This window comes from Schistocerca cancellata, chromosome 4 (genome assembly GCF_023864275.1).
Source record: "Schistocerca cancellata isolate TAMUIC-IGC-003103 chromosome 4, iqSchCanc2.1, whole genome shotgun sequence".
NCBI lineage: Eukaryota > Metazoa > Arthropoda > Insecta > Orthoptera > Acrididae > Schistocerca > Schistocerca cancellata.
The window spans coordinates 825438226-825453765 of NC_064629.1; the positions used below are offsets into that span (position 1 = coordinate 825438226).

At 42.8% G+C, this 15540-nt stretch overlaps 1 protein-coding gene across 1 annotated transcript in view; it reads right to left on the reverse strand.

The window, feature by feature from the left end:
* LOC126183592 (osmotic avoidance abnormal protein 3) overlaps nucleotides 1-15540 on the reverse strand; it is a 381860-nt gene that overhangs the window by 166689 nt on the left and 199631 nt on the right. Inside the window, exons 8-9 of the mRNA XM_049925691.1 lie at nucleotides 9782-9951; nucleotides 8602-8672 (exon numbers count right to left, since the gene is read on the reverse strand). Of these exons, the coding sequence (XP_049781648.1) occupies nucleotides 8602-8672; nucleotides 9782-9951 (241 nt within the window). The remainder of the gene's footprint in view (nucleotides 1-8601; nucleotides 8673-9781; nucleotides 9952-15540) is intronic.

Consider the following 15540-nt stretch of genomic DNA (forward strand, 5'->3'; position numbering starts at 1 on the left):
TCTTGGCCTCGATACATTGAGGACCTTCCTCCATTGAAGAGCCAAAGGCACTGGTATACCTGCCTAATATTGTGTACGGCTCCCGAGAGCACGCAGACGTGCCACAACACGACGTGGCATGGATTCGACTAATGTCTTAAGTAATGCTGGAGGGGACTGACACCATGAATCCTGTAGGGCTGTCCATAAATCCGTAAGAGTACGTGGGGGTGGAGATCGCCTCTGAAAAGCACGTTGCAAGACATCCCAGATATACTCAATAATTTTCATGTCTGGGTATAATGGTGGCCAGCGGAAGTGTTTAAACTCAGAAGAGTATTCCTGGAGCCACTCTGTAGCAATTCTGGACGTATGGGGTGTCGCATTGTCCTTCTGGAATTGCTCAAGTCCGTAGAAATGCACAATAGACATGATTGGATGCAGGTAATCAGACAGGATGCTTACGTACGTGTCACCTGTCAGAGACATATCTAGACGTCTCACGGGTCCCTTCCATATCATTCGAACTGCACACGCCCCACACCATTACAGAGCCTCCACCAACTTGAACAGCCCCTGTTGACATGCAAAGGTCCATGGATTGGTGAGGTTGCCTCCATACTCGTACACGTCCACCCACTCAATACAATCTGAAACGAGACTCGTCCGACCAGGCAACAAAATGCTTCAAATGGCTCTGAGCACTATGGGACGTAACTTCTGAGGTCATCAGTCCCCTAGAACTTAGAACTACTTAAACCTAATTAACCTAAGGACATCACACACATCCATGCCCACCTAGAACCGCTCGACCACCCCGGCCGGCGACCAGGCAACATGTTTCAAGACATCAACAGCCCAGTGTCGGTGGTGACTGTCCCAGGCGAGGCGTAAAGCTTTGTCTCGTGCAGTCATCAAGGGTACACGAGTGGGCCTTCGACTCAGCAATCTGCGGAAGGGTTGCACTTCGTCACCTTGAACGGTTCTATTCAGTCGTCGTTAGTCCCGTTCTTGCAAGATCTTTTTCCGATCGCAGCGATGTCGGAGATTTGATATTTTATCGGATTCCTGATATTCACGTTCAAACTCATTTAAATCTTGATAACCTGCCATTGTAGCGCTGCTAGTAACCGATCTAACAACTGCGCCAGGCACTTGTCTCATACAGGCGTTGCCGAGCGCAGCGCCATATTCTGCCTGTTTACATATCTCTGTATTTGAATGCGCATGCCTATAGCAGTTTCTTTGGCGCTTCAGTGTATTTGGAGGACTGGAGTCAAGAACTTCACGTCTCGGTGCGCGTTCTGAAGAAGGGCATTAAGTGCCCGAAACCGGTAAAGAAATTAAATTTCTTTTGTGCAACTGGTTGCTTACTATTTCATTATATTATATTATATTATAAGGAGTGGATGTCTGGCACCGAGTGATTTGGAGTGGCAATCAGAAGGAAGAATCCCCTATTGCACTTAAGAAAATTCTAAATGCGGGAGGATATGAACATATTTTACAGTTCATAGACGATGATTGTATCAACATGACCATGCACCCTGTCAGGAAGCAGCGTCAGTGAGGCAATGGTTTGTGGCCTGTAAGATTAGTGAAATGGGGTGGCCTGTCCCGAGCACCGTCCTGATGTTACAGACTTTCGAGATGATGGAGGAGGATAAATGTATCAATTCGAGCTAATGGTCTCTGTACCGGAAACGACCGAGTCAAAAGTCATAAGAGAAAATCGTTCTGATGCTTCTGATAGTGGAATACTCTTACCGATGTTGTTGTTAAGACTGTGCGGTAGGCAACTTTCAGAGGTGGTATCATGGACTAAAACAAGAAAAAATATCCAGTAAATGTCGATTCTAAAATGCATAACTTAAGAGCTATGGGCACTTGCTCACAATAGCAAAGATAAACAAGTGGTCATATTTCTTAAGGTATGCATTTTAGGGCCCATATTTACTGTACTTTTTTATTGGGGTTGGTTCTGAGCACTATGGGACTTAACATCTGAGGTCATCAGTCCCCTAGAACTTAGAACTACTTAAACCTAACTAACCTAAGGACATCACAAACATCCATGCCCGAGGCAGGATTCGAACCTGCGACCGTAGCGGTCGCGCGGTTCCAGGCTGTAGAGCCTAGGACCGCTCGGCCACTTCGGCCGGCGTACTTTTTTTATTGTTTTTGTCTATACTATATCTTCTAAAATATGGAAACAAAAGAGCTTGCTGCAGAAGAGATGTGTGTCACAGTAGCGAAGATGAATAAGTGCCCATAGCTCATAAGTTATGCATTTTAAGGCTCATGTTTACTAGAATTTTTTTCTTGTTTTGGTTCATACTATCACGTCTGAAAGTTGTGTATCCTACAGTACTAGCGACAACATGTATTCCGCTGTTAGAGCTATCGGAGTGGTTTTCGCTTATAACTTTCCACTGAGTCGTTTCCGGACCAGGGTTCCTTATCTCAAATTGATACATTTACACCGTTCTCCATCATCCCTGAAAGTTTGTAACATTCTCGCGAAATCACCCTGTACTTGAAAGTTATTCGCACCGTCACACTTTTGTTGCCGCGCATTAGTAAGGACCTTTTCTTTAGTTTTTAGAATGTCTAGAAAAACGGAGTCTATCATCGGACCTGCAACTCCAGTTTATAGACTGAGTGTTGAAAGGAGCGAGATGTGTTTGACGCGAGCAGTATTTGCTCGATCCTTGCTTGTTTCTCGTGAGGACTGAATCGAATCTGTGTGTTTTCATTTACTTTGTAATCACAATCGTCATTGTTTTTTGTAATCACAATGCCATTATTTTAATAGCGGAAGACCCTCACTACACAACATTACAACAGTATGCAAATTCCAAGGCTTGATTACAGCAATCAGAGTCAAATGGATGCAAGTTGAACAATTATGCAGAGACGAAGATGCCTGCACAGGACAGAGTAGTATAAAGAGCTGCATGAAACCAATCTTCAGACAGAAAACCAAAACAACACGCAAATTCTGCGCGGCTTTCGGCAACTATTACTACAGAGTTGTATCAGAATTTGCACGGAATCCTTCCGATCGTGGTCGTTTGTCACGTTGTGCTCACGAATAATTCCGATCTGGAGCTCTTACTGCGCAGATGCGTGTCTGCTTCTCGACAGAGGTCAGTGGTACAAATGTGCGCATGACACACTGTCTTCCGCTGACTCAACTACGACCACGCCTGCGTGTGCTGCATGTTTATCTCCGTACTGCTTGGCCGCCTAATGGATCCATGCGCTCCTAGACGACTGTGGCCTTAAAAGATCGTGTTTGGAGTCGTCGTTAAGGAAAGAAAGAGTACAGAAAAATTACAGAGTATGAACGAGAACGTTCAGGGATGTTGAAAACGCTACTTTACTGGATAGGAGAGACACTCAAATCCGATGCTGCATGTTGCGATGGTAAACTAACAGACAGAAATAGATGCATTCCTTATATGATATGAGCCAAGCTATATTCCTTTCTGTATTTGCGTTCCAATACGATGACAAAGTTCAAAGTGAGACAAAAAAGACATATGATGTAGGTAACAGAAAATTATAACTTCTGAGGAGAGCCGCAGAAGTCGCATGACGCTCAGTAAATACCTCATGTAAGAGGCGGAAAAAGCGAAAGAGGTTTGGTTACGACAGAAACGTGAAGTGAAAAAAAGGAGAGAACGGCACCGAGAAGTAAATCACCTGGACTTCAAATGCAACAACTCTAAAATACTACGCTTGACACTAGGTGCAAACGGTGAAACAGTTACTGACAAAGAAGGAACAGTTGACGAGGGGAAGAATTATGACGAAGAATTTTGCAAAACTTGGAACCACCCTGAATCGATGGTGACAGAGGAAGAACGGCACTTGACAGAAGAGACAAGAACCTTGAATTTCTGATGGAAGAAATATAGGCAGAACTAAATGAAATGGAAAAAAGTGAATAGCAGTGGCGAAGGACGGCATTTCTATAGGAATGAACAGAGGACTAGAAGAAAGAAAAGGGGAGCTATTGTACATATGTAACAATATTAAAGTGAAGAAATAATAGCTTGAACTTTCGCCGACATCGTGAAGAGCTCAGTCCCAAAGAAAAGTAATGCTAAAAATGCTGCAACTACAGAACTTTCTGTCTGAACTCATGTGGTCAAAATTCCGCTTAAGGATATTTAGTTGGCATATACAATCAAAAGTAGAAGGAGAGCTGTACGGAGATCGGCTTGGATTCAGGAAAGGGAGAGGGGCAAGCGATGCAACTGAAATATTAAAGAGAAATGTCGAAAAATATTTTGAGAAATGCAAACTTGTGTACGTTGTATTTAATATTCGTGGATCGAAAGAAAGCATATGACAGGGTAAAATGGACAAAGCTTACGGAGATTTCACTAAATACTGGCATGAAATGGCAAAAAAAGGACTGTTAACCATTTTAAGTAAGGCACAATAAACAATAAGACTTTGAGGAAAAAATAACGGAGACAACTGAAATTGGCAGAGATGTAAGAAAAAGTTAGGCCTACTGTTTGCCACTAACATTATTTCTTATTTATGTGAAAGAAATAATGAAAAACTGTCTTCAGGAAGAAGAAGGCGTATTGGTAGATGGAAGCAAGATCAGGTTTATACAGTTTACTGGAGATGTGGGATTATTAGCTGAAGATGAGAATGCAATCAGTAATAAATTCATCAAACAACTGCGATGAACATGGTAAAAAGATAAAATTTAAGATGATGACAGTGCCATGGAAGAAAGGATCATGAATGTTGGATCTGGAAGACAAATGGTGAAAAAGGAAGACAATTTTAAGTTTTTACTGTGCAGAAGAAGACAAGAGTAGCAATGGTAAAGGAAACAACAGAGTAATGTAAAGTTTTTGTGCACCAAACAGAAAATTTTAAGTTAAGTGGTTCGTGTGGAGTGTAAACTTACACGGTAGTAAAACGCAAACACTGCTAAGACGCAAATTTTTGAAAATGTGGGCGTGGAGGAAGGTAGAAGCTGTGATGTGGGAAGACAAATACCGAGGCGTATTAAAAGGGTGAATGAAGAAAGACAGTTAGTGAGGACAGTGAAGAGTAGGAAAAGCAGTAGCGTGGGGAATTTGACGAAAATGGAGAGGATAATGAAGGGTGCCTTGGAACAAACTATGAGTGGACGGAACGGACAGAAAAGATGATAGGTAATAGATGACAGCAGGCTGTGTTTGACAGACTGCAAAACTAAAATGATGGCGGAGAACAGAAAATATTAGAAAATTCTGAGGTTGCAGGAAAAGAACTACGGCCAGAGTAAATCTCCTGATGGTATGATGTATACTCACAAAAAGGCGCTACTTTGTAGTTGCACTAATAAGCTTCTGTTTACCCACTGTACGGAAGTGTCCGTCCGAATATATGTATAGTGTCACTGTGGTGTCACCGCCAGACACCACACTTGCTAGGTGGTAGCTTTAAATCGGCCGCGGTCCATTAGTACATGTCGGACCCGCGTGTCGCCACTGTCAGTGATCGCAGACCGAGCGCCACCACACGGCAGGTCTAGAGAGACGTACTAGGACTCGCCCCAGTTGTACGACGACTTTGCTAGCGACTACACTGACGAAGCCTTTCTCTCATTTGCCGAGAGATAGTTAGAATAGCCTTCAGCTAAGTCCATGGCTACGACCTAGCAAGGCGCCATTAACCAATTCTAGAGAGTCTCACTTGTATCATCAAGAATGCTGTATACAAATGATGGATTAAAGTTAAGTATTCCAGAAGCTAAGTACTTTTCTTTATAGCATTCATTACGTATCCTGTTTCAGACCTCACGCCCATCTGCGTGAGCTTAACGCGTGCCTTTCGGCTACTTCCGAGTGGCGTGGCTGTCTCGCTACGCCACAACAGTCACCTCATGAGTTTTCGGGTACACATCAGAGCAGCGACAATGCCGAGAAATTAGTACAGTTTAAGTATTTACTTTCTTAAATCCGAAGGCTTATTTTCATATGTTACCATGCTAATAGATGATAGTGAATATGTTTCGATATAAAACAAAGATTGCGAAAAAATTGTCACGAGGTTAATAGTACAACCTCATGTGATATTTTAATAAATCAGCGTTCCGTAGGCTTAGTGTGTGGAAGGGAATTATAAGATTCCTGCATTCATCAAAACGCCTTTGTTGTTCTTTACTTAACTGCGGCTGTAAATTTAACTCTTTTTCGTTGTATCTTCTGTCGCATGCCACACTTCGGTGATTACTTTTCATGTTTTAGCTTTGAAGGCTAACGTGGGAATAGACGTCTGCCAATTCACTTGATTCCTTCCAATCAAACAATGAAGTTGGCGTACGAGATACGGTATAATGAATCGGTTTTCTATTTTTACCTGTGAAAAGGAGCGAATCCTTTGCTGCTACGCGGTAACTATATGTTAATGGTCGTTTTTTATGGTTCTGTACCTCGATCGGAAAAACGAAAGCCTTACAGATCACTTTCTCGTCCATATGTCTGCATGTCTGTCTGTCTGTCTCTGTCCGACAGTTAAGATCCCTTCTTGTCATGTGGCATAAAGTTAAAATGTATGTCAAATACATGAAATTTGACAAAAGCAAGGTTTCACAGTACAAGAAAAGTAATAAATCCGCAATTTTTGATTATTTGTAATTATATCACATAAAAAAGTATTTTTTGCCATTTGTTGTCCGTCAGTCTGTCGGTCGGCGTGTTAAGACCCCTTTTTCTCAGGAAGAGGTAGAGGTATGATGTTGAAATTTACGTGGAATACTAAGGTTTAAGGTGCCTTTGGAGTGTAAAAGCTTTAAGCTTCTAAGTCATAGCAGTCAAAAGATACTGCCATTAACTCACATATTTTGATACTCGCGAACCCACTCATCAAAACCTATAGATGAGCTACCTATACATGCATGTCGGGCGTGGTAATGTAGCGGTAAGCCGCGTGCCTAGAAACAGATAAGTAGCGGAATCGAATTTCGATCAGACCGCCCGTTTTTCAGACTTAATTTTAACCTAGCCTTCACGTCATAACGATGTGACCAGTCGCCAGAAACGACACGTGGTTCGGATTCCACGTTGAACTGTAGCTCTGCTTTCCCCAGTTTGATAACTGGGGGAGGTTAGGGACACGCAAGTCGCCGAAGTGGCGTCCAGTAAAAATACTTGCACCAGGCTATTGAGCCACACAAAGAAACTTTAGTTTCGTACGTCAGCAGAGCGCTTATACAAAACAGGTGAAGCTGATTTGCTATTCGCTGCTGTTAACTTTCCTAACTAATGCAGACCGGTAAGTGTAGACGTTCGAGGAAACAGAACATCAGTAAAAGTCAGTCAAATGTCTTGCAGTCTGTGCTTTCAGAGGTAAAATGTTCGGTATGACGAAACAAATTAGACATATCCAGCGATAATAATATCAAATTATCTGTTCAAAAGCCACATCAAACCAAAATTGGTACTGAAGTTCTCGAGAATCAGTACCAAAGTCCTCATCGGCAGGAGATAAAAATCTAATGTCATACTCTGAAGTCACATAGGACTTTTTCAGCGCTTTCGGCGAGTGTAGGAGTATTTATGGGACACAAACGGGCACTCAGACTTAAAAAAAAATGGTTCAAATGGCTCTGAGCACTATGCGACTTAACTTCTGAGGTCACCAGTCGCCTAGAACTTAGAACTAATTAAACCTAACTAACCTAAGGACATCACACACATCCATGCCCGAGGCAGGATTCGAACCTGCGACCGTAGCGGTCGCTCGGCTCCAGACTGTAGCGCCTACAACCGCACGGCCACTCCGGCCGGCAGACTTTTTTATTTCCTGTCTATGATGACAATGGTATTGGCGTCGAAAGCTTGAGATTCAACTTTCTTTAAAGAGTCTTATGTACTGAGAATTTTGTATTAATGGCTGCCGCAGCGAAAAGGGCGTGTAACCACATCCAGTGGTTATGTCACCATATAAAACTGAAGAAGACGTACAATTAGTTGCACATAGGGTAATTTTTTGGGAGAATTTTTAAAATGTAACGCATCTGCAAACATCTGCTTATAATAATGCCATACGGATCATTCCGTACTTGAATGTTTAGGACCTCCATAAAGTTAACATGAATTAACAAGTCGAAGCAATTCAGAAAGGGTATGTTGGATCAATAATAGGCTTGTTTGGGAAATACGAGAATGTTATTTGAATTCTAAGGATATTAAAATGGATATTTTTGTGAGAACAGCGATGATCATTCCACGAAACAGAGGCCGAGTAAGTATCTGGTGACAGCGTTGTGTATTTCAACGAAAGCGCATAAGGCCAAGAGTGGAGAGACGAAGACACGTGTGTGGCTTACACACATTGTCCTCTCGTTCAGTACGTGAACTGAACAGGAAGTGGAACACTAATGACGACGCGAAGTATTCCTTCCTCCATGTAACACATAGTCGATTGCGGAGTTTACATGTTGTAGATATGAAAGCAAAGTAGACGCGGACATATTTGGAAAAAAGATGTAGAAGCAGTATGTCATATTAATTTTGCACAAATATTATTCCAATCTGAAGCAATGTTTTTGACTGAATTTTCATTAAATACAGATGCAATAGTAGTCACAAAGGAAGTTACCCGATAGAGGCTTCCAGTTTTCCACTCTCATCTGAGACTCCATTTGATGGAAAGGCTGCATCGTACTTCTCCTGTAACAAAACGCTCATCAATAACACGCAATGAAATTGTTTGAAATGTACAACGGGATGAGATTCGTGTTACTCCGAAACAACTTTTGCAGCTTGTCAAACATAGTGGTAATAGAAGAAAATCTGCTACAATAGAACAATTTCATAGCACATAATAATTTAGAAATGGTTATTGTGCAAAAAATAAAAAGGAAATGGGTAACGCTCTATTGAAAGCTTTCTCACAGGAGACGTGAGGCCTGTGAAGCCGCGTTTAAGAGATGTGACCGTGTAAATGTTCGCTGGCGCTGCAAAGTGTTTCCTATATTGTATTGTATTGTATTGTATGTTAACCGGGGACCTAGAAAGGACGGAGAGGCTCCGTCCTCGCCGCTGCCGCAGTGGTCCACAACCCCACGACGACTACCGCAGTCCACTTCACCCCTCCGCCGCCCCCCACCGAACCCAGGGTTATTGTGCGATTCGGCCCACGGTGGACCCCCCCAGAGAACGTCTCACACCAGACGAGTGTAACCCCCATGTTTGCGTGGTAGAGTAATGGTGGTGTACGAGTACGTGGAGAACTTGTTTGCGCAGCAATCGCCGACATAGTGTAACTGAGGCGGAATAATGGGAACCAGCCCGCATTCGCCAAGGCAGATGGAAAACCGCCTAAAAACCATTCACAGACTGGCCGGCTCACCGGACCTCGACAGAAGTCCACCGGGCGGATTCGTGCCGAGGACCAGGCGTTCCTTCCCTCCTGGAAAGCCGTGCGTTAGACCGCACGGGCAGTCGAGCGGGCTTGTTTCCTATATTACTCATTTATCTACCTTCAGTTACTCAATTTATTATAGTGACTTGCACAAATATTTTATATTTATTTGTGGATAGTAGTATTGATCATACTATCATTTTTGACACAGTGAAAATAGTATGAAGCTACGTTTGGAACAGATTCGGGTACTGATTTCAGCATTTGAGCACACACCATGCTATAGAGTTGTCACGTCTTTTTCACATACTACATTTCCTAAACAGAAAACTATGTATGTAATAATTATTTAGAATTTAACTAGTTGCTCAGAGAAAGAGTGTTAAACAAAAATTAAAGACAGTGCCTGCATCACCTGTCGGTTGATCTTGTCCAGCTGCTGCTCGTAATGCTTCTTGAGGGCGTGCATGTCTGCCTGCAGCTTGCAGTTATTCACGTGCTCTGCCTCGTATTCCCTCCTCATCTCTTCCATCTGCTTCTCGTACTCCAGCCTCAGCTTCTCTCTCTCCTGTTCCACAAGGCTGCCTGCAGAGAATAGCATTTGTCTTTTAAAGTGCACTGTTTACCACACATAGATGTGAAAGACAGACACAGAATACATAAACTTACCATCTACATCCACATCTACATCTACATGGTTACTCTGCAATTCACACTTAAGTGCCTGGCAGAGGCTTCATCGAACCATTTTCATACTACTTCTCTACCATTCCACTCTCGAATGGTGCGTGGGAAAAACGAACACCTAAATCTTTCCGTTCGAGCTCTGATTTCTCTTATTTTATTGTGATGATCATTTCTCCCTACGTAGGTGGGTGTTAACAAAATATTTTCGCATTCGGAAGAGAAAGCTGGTGATTGAAATTTCGTAAATAGATCTCGCCGCAAAGAAAACCGCCTTTGTTTCAGTGACTGCCACCCCAACTCGCTTATCATATCAGTGACACTCTCACCCCTATTGCGCGATAACACAAAACGAGCTGCCCTTCTTTGCACTTTTTCGATGTCCTCCGTCAATCCCACGTGGTAAGGAACCCATACCGCGCAGCAATATTCCAGCAGAGGACGGACAAGTGTAATATAGGCTGTATCTTTAGTGGGTTTGTCGCATCTTCTAAGTGTTCTGCCAACAAAGAGCAGTCTTTGTTTCGCCTTCCCCACAGTATTATCTATGTGGTCTTTCCAATTTAAGTTGCTCGTAATTATAACTCCTAGGTATTTAGTCGAATTGACAGCCCTTAGATTTGTGCGGTTTATCGTATACCCAAAATTTATCGGATTTCTTTTAGTACCCATGTGGATGACCTCGCTCTTTTCTTTGTTTAGTGCCTGTCCACCAGATAATTTATGTATATGGAAAATAAGAGTGGTCCTATCACACTTCCCTGGGGCACTCCTGATGATACCCTTTGTCTCTGGTGAACATTCATCGTCGAGGACAACATACTGAGTTTTGTTACTTAAGAAGTTTTCGAGCCACTCACATACCTGGGAACTCGCTCCGCATGCTTGCACCTCCCTTAACAGTCGGCAGTGTGGCATCGTATCAAATGCTTTACGTAAATCTAGATATATCGAATCCGCCTGTTGCCCTTCATACATGGTTCGCAAGATCTCATGTGAGAAAAGGGCAAGCTTTCTAAAACCATGCAGATTTGTGGACAAAAGCTTTTTCCATTCAAGGAAATTTATTATATTCAAACAACTAATATGTTCAAGGATCCTGCAGCAAACCGATGTTAAAAATATTGGTCTGTAATTTTTTGGGTCTGTTCGTTTACCCTTCTTATATCCAGGAGTCACCTGCGCTTTTTTCCAGTCGCTTGGGACTTTGGCCTGGGAGAGATTCGCGATAAATGCAAGCTAAGTAAGGGACCAATGCTGTACAGTACTGTTTGTAAAGACGAATTGGGATTCCATCGGTACCTGGCGATTTATTTGCTTTCATTTCTTTCAGTTGTCTCTCTGCTAATTTCCACTTTTCGCACCATACAGAAATTCTCTCTAAATCATTTTGTAATTGGAATTGATCGTATGGTGGTTTTACTAGACGGTAAATTACAGCGTCATCTGCAAACAATCTAAGGAGGCTGCTCAGATTATCACGTAGATCATTTATATAAACGCCCGCATCTCGTGGTCGTGCGGTAGCGTTCTCGCTTCCCACGCCCGGGTTCCCGGGTTCGATTCCCGGCGGGGTCAGGGATTTTCTCTGCCTCGTGATGGCTGGGTGTTGTGTGCTGTCCTTAGGTTAGTTAGGTTTAAGTAGTTCTAAGTTCTAGGGGACTTATGACCACAGCAGTTGAGTCCCATAGTGCTCAGAGCCATTTGAACCATTTATATAAACGCACGCATGCAAAAACTCAGGGGTTGGAAAAAAAATATGGAAACACTAAAAATACAACACATTACCGTGCCTAACAAGGTGCAAGAAACCCACTGACATTCAAAGCAACTTCCAGTCGTCTCGGAATGGATAAATACAGGTCCTGTATGGTTTTCAAGGTAATGTTATACCATTCTTCCTGCAAAATGGTGGTAAGTCCAGGTAACAATGGCAGAAGAGGATAGCGATCACACACCCGTCTCTCCAAAGCAGACCACAAAGGCTCAATAATATTGACATCTGGTGGTTGTGGTGTGCGCGGTAGATGCTACAATTCGTCTCGTGCTCAAAAAACCAGTTCTGTGCGATGCGAGCTGTGTGAATCTGTGGCTTGTCGTCTTGGAACACAGCATTACCATTGGGGAACAAGCATTGTACCATGAGATGAACTTGATCATCCTCAATGATCACATAATCCTTGGCACTACTGCCATCTTGCAGAGTGACCATGGGACCCATGGAATACCACGATATGGCTGCCCAAAAAATCATCGCACACCCACCTTCTTTCACTCTTAGGGATAAAACACCGCCAACATTTGGAAACAGTATGAAAAAAGACTCATCCGCCCAAATGACTTTTTTTCCATTATCCATAGGCCACAGCGGCCGGCTATAATAATAAAGAAGAACGAAATAGCTTATTATAATATTTACGACATATACTAATCGGCACCACATTTTCCTGCTACTGATAGTGATTTTAGATTCCAGCAGTTACGGAAGCACCGATAATTCGGGCACCAACAATTTGCCCACGTTCGAATTGACTTACCTCCACCATAATGCAATCACAGCTACGCAGAACTCTGTACTGGCCACGACTGACATTTCAAACGTGTTGAGGAGATTGCACAAGTCTCGTTCGTGGTCAAATACAACATCACAACCTGCAGGCTTGACTAGTATATGCATTTATGTTCAAGTACTCATTTCTCGCCGTGTTTCGATATTTTTATCCTTCTAAATCTTCCTACAATACAGTCGAGACGCAGTCTGCACCAGCTTAAGCTTTCGTGGCCAATACAATGGAAGGAATGGGAGGGAGGGATCCAAGGAGACACAAATGTGAAAGGCTCATGGTGTTTCGGGTAAGACCGCAGTGTCCTGTCGTTTCGGAAAGGTCTGCGCGACAATACATGCCAACGAAAAAATAATTTTGTTACTTTTTGTTAATTAAAAGCTTAATCCCATGGTGTTGTAGCCACTGAATTCGTACATTTACCTCAGTTCCTAGTGTCACGATGTCATAAACAAGAACATTAGCAAATCACGTGTAATTGGAATGAAAAGTATTTTTCAAGTTCCCCCTAAAGCGTCTTGTATAGCTTTTTCCGCGAGGAATAGCCTATTGTACGTTTCGGTGAAGTGCCTAACAGCAGCCTCCCATCACGTTGTTACTCCAATGACCGTGATAGCATGTTTCCATCAATTTGATGTCGTGTTGAAAGCGCTCACTTTGTTAGTTAGTGACCCAGATTTTTAAGGGAAATTCTAAGTAACTGTTCCAAAAGCGAATCTTGAGGCTCGTCAAACAGCCGAATTACAACAGAAATGTAATATGGATCTTTTTGCTACCTAAGAACAATGAAACCTAAGCTCATTTGTCACTTACAGTCACTTTTTATTCAAACTTGGAAGTGAATATCATTTTTCGAGTTTCAGGTCCAACAAAAACAATATATTTCCCTTTCATTTTTGGTGATAATAAATTGTTCAAATGGCTATAAGCACTATGGGACTTAACTTCGGAGGTCAACAGTCCCCTAGACTTAGAACTACTTAAACCTAACTAACCTAAGGACATCACACAGATCCATGCCCGAGGCAGGATTGGAACCTGCGACCGTAGCAGCAGCGCGTATCCGGTCTGAAGCGCCTGGAACCGCTCGGCCCCAGCGACCGGCTATAATAATAAAAAATTGTTCAAATGCGTGTGAATTCCTAAGGGACCAACTGCTGAGGTCATCGGTCCCTAGACTTACGCACTACGTAAACTAACTTACACTAACTTATGCTAAAAACAACACACACACCCATGTCCGAGGGAGGACTCGAACCTCCGGCGGAAGGGGCCGCGTCTCTAACCGCACGGCCACTCCGCGCGGTTATAATAACAAGAACGAAATAGCTTATTATAATATTTACGACATATACTAATCGGTTAACTACTCTCAGTAAAATAATAACTTCAGATTATTAACACCTACAAGTGCACATTAATATGATGTGTCACCACCACCCTTCGTTTTTATGATGACTTGAACTCTTCTGGGGACACTTTCAACGAGATGTCTCAATGCCTGTGGAACAATGGCAGAACATTCTTTCTCAAAACCCGAAACCAGAAAAGGTAGTTACGTTGGACACCAGCGTCTGGAGTGAAGGTGACGTTGTAACTCATTCCAGAGGTGTCCCATTGGTTGCTGGTGAGGATTCTGGCCAAGCCAGGTCACTTCAGGAATGTTAATATCCACAAACTACTGCCCCATAGTAGCTGCTTTATGACAGCGTGTTGAAAGCTATGACTTTGTTAGTTACCGACACAACCCAAATTTTCAAGGTAAATTCTAGTTAACTGTTAAAAAAGCGAGTCTTGAGGCTCATCAAACAGCCTAACTTCTTAAACTGTTCTGTTACAAATCGTCTTCGAACTATTCCTCTGCTACGTGCTGTAAAATATGTTCATATCCTTAGGCATTTATGATTTTCTTAAGTGCAATTAGGGGGCCACACCATAACCACAATTACACTCATATTGGAACACAATTTCTCCGTACTTCAATTTTTTGCACTACAGAAGATGTCAGTTAAATTCTCCAGGTAATCGCCAAATTCAGGCCCATCCACCGGAAATGTCACAGATAATATTGTGGTTCATCACTCCAAATGACTCGTTTCAAGTCATCCACTGTCTTCGCACCACCTCAAACGTCGCTTAGCTTTGACTACAGAAATGTGTGGTTTATGAGGAGGTCTTCGACCATGATATGCCATGCGTTTTCACTCCCTACGCACAGCCATTATGCTGGCTGGACTGCCGGTAGCAGTTTGGAATTCTCGAGTGATTCCTTCCGCTGATCTCATGTGATCTTTTACAACCACTCTCCGTAACGTTCGACGAACCCTTGTCCGTCAGTACATGGAGTCTGCCTGGTCTTGGTTTAGTTGTGGTTCCTTCGCATCTCAAATTCACAGTAATATCACCTACGGTCGACTTTGGCAGCTAAATGTCCCTGAAGGACATGTTACTCAGGTGATATCCAATGACCAGACCACGTTATAAGCCACAGAGCTCTCCTAACCGAGACTTCTGCTGTTACTGCTTGTCTTCTGAGAACACAATACTCCCTGGCGGTTCTGCCTCTCGTGACATCTAGTGGTCCATTTCGGATTGAATAGCGGTGTTCGGATACTTTTGATCAGATAGTGTATGAAACGTCTTCACCAAAATCGTTAAAATTCCCGTTGTATAGTTGTTGTTGTGGTCTTCAGTTCAGAGACTGGTTTGATACAGCTCTCCATGCTACTCTATCGTGTGCAAGCTTCTTCATCATCTAGTACCTACTGCAACCTACATCCTTCTGAATCTATCTAGTGTATTCATTTCTTATTCTCCCTCTACGACTTTTACCCTCCACACTGCTCTCCAGTACTAAATTGGTCATCCCTTGATGCCTCAGAGTATGTGCTATCAACCGATCCCTTCTTCTAGTCCAGTTGTGCCA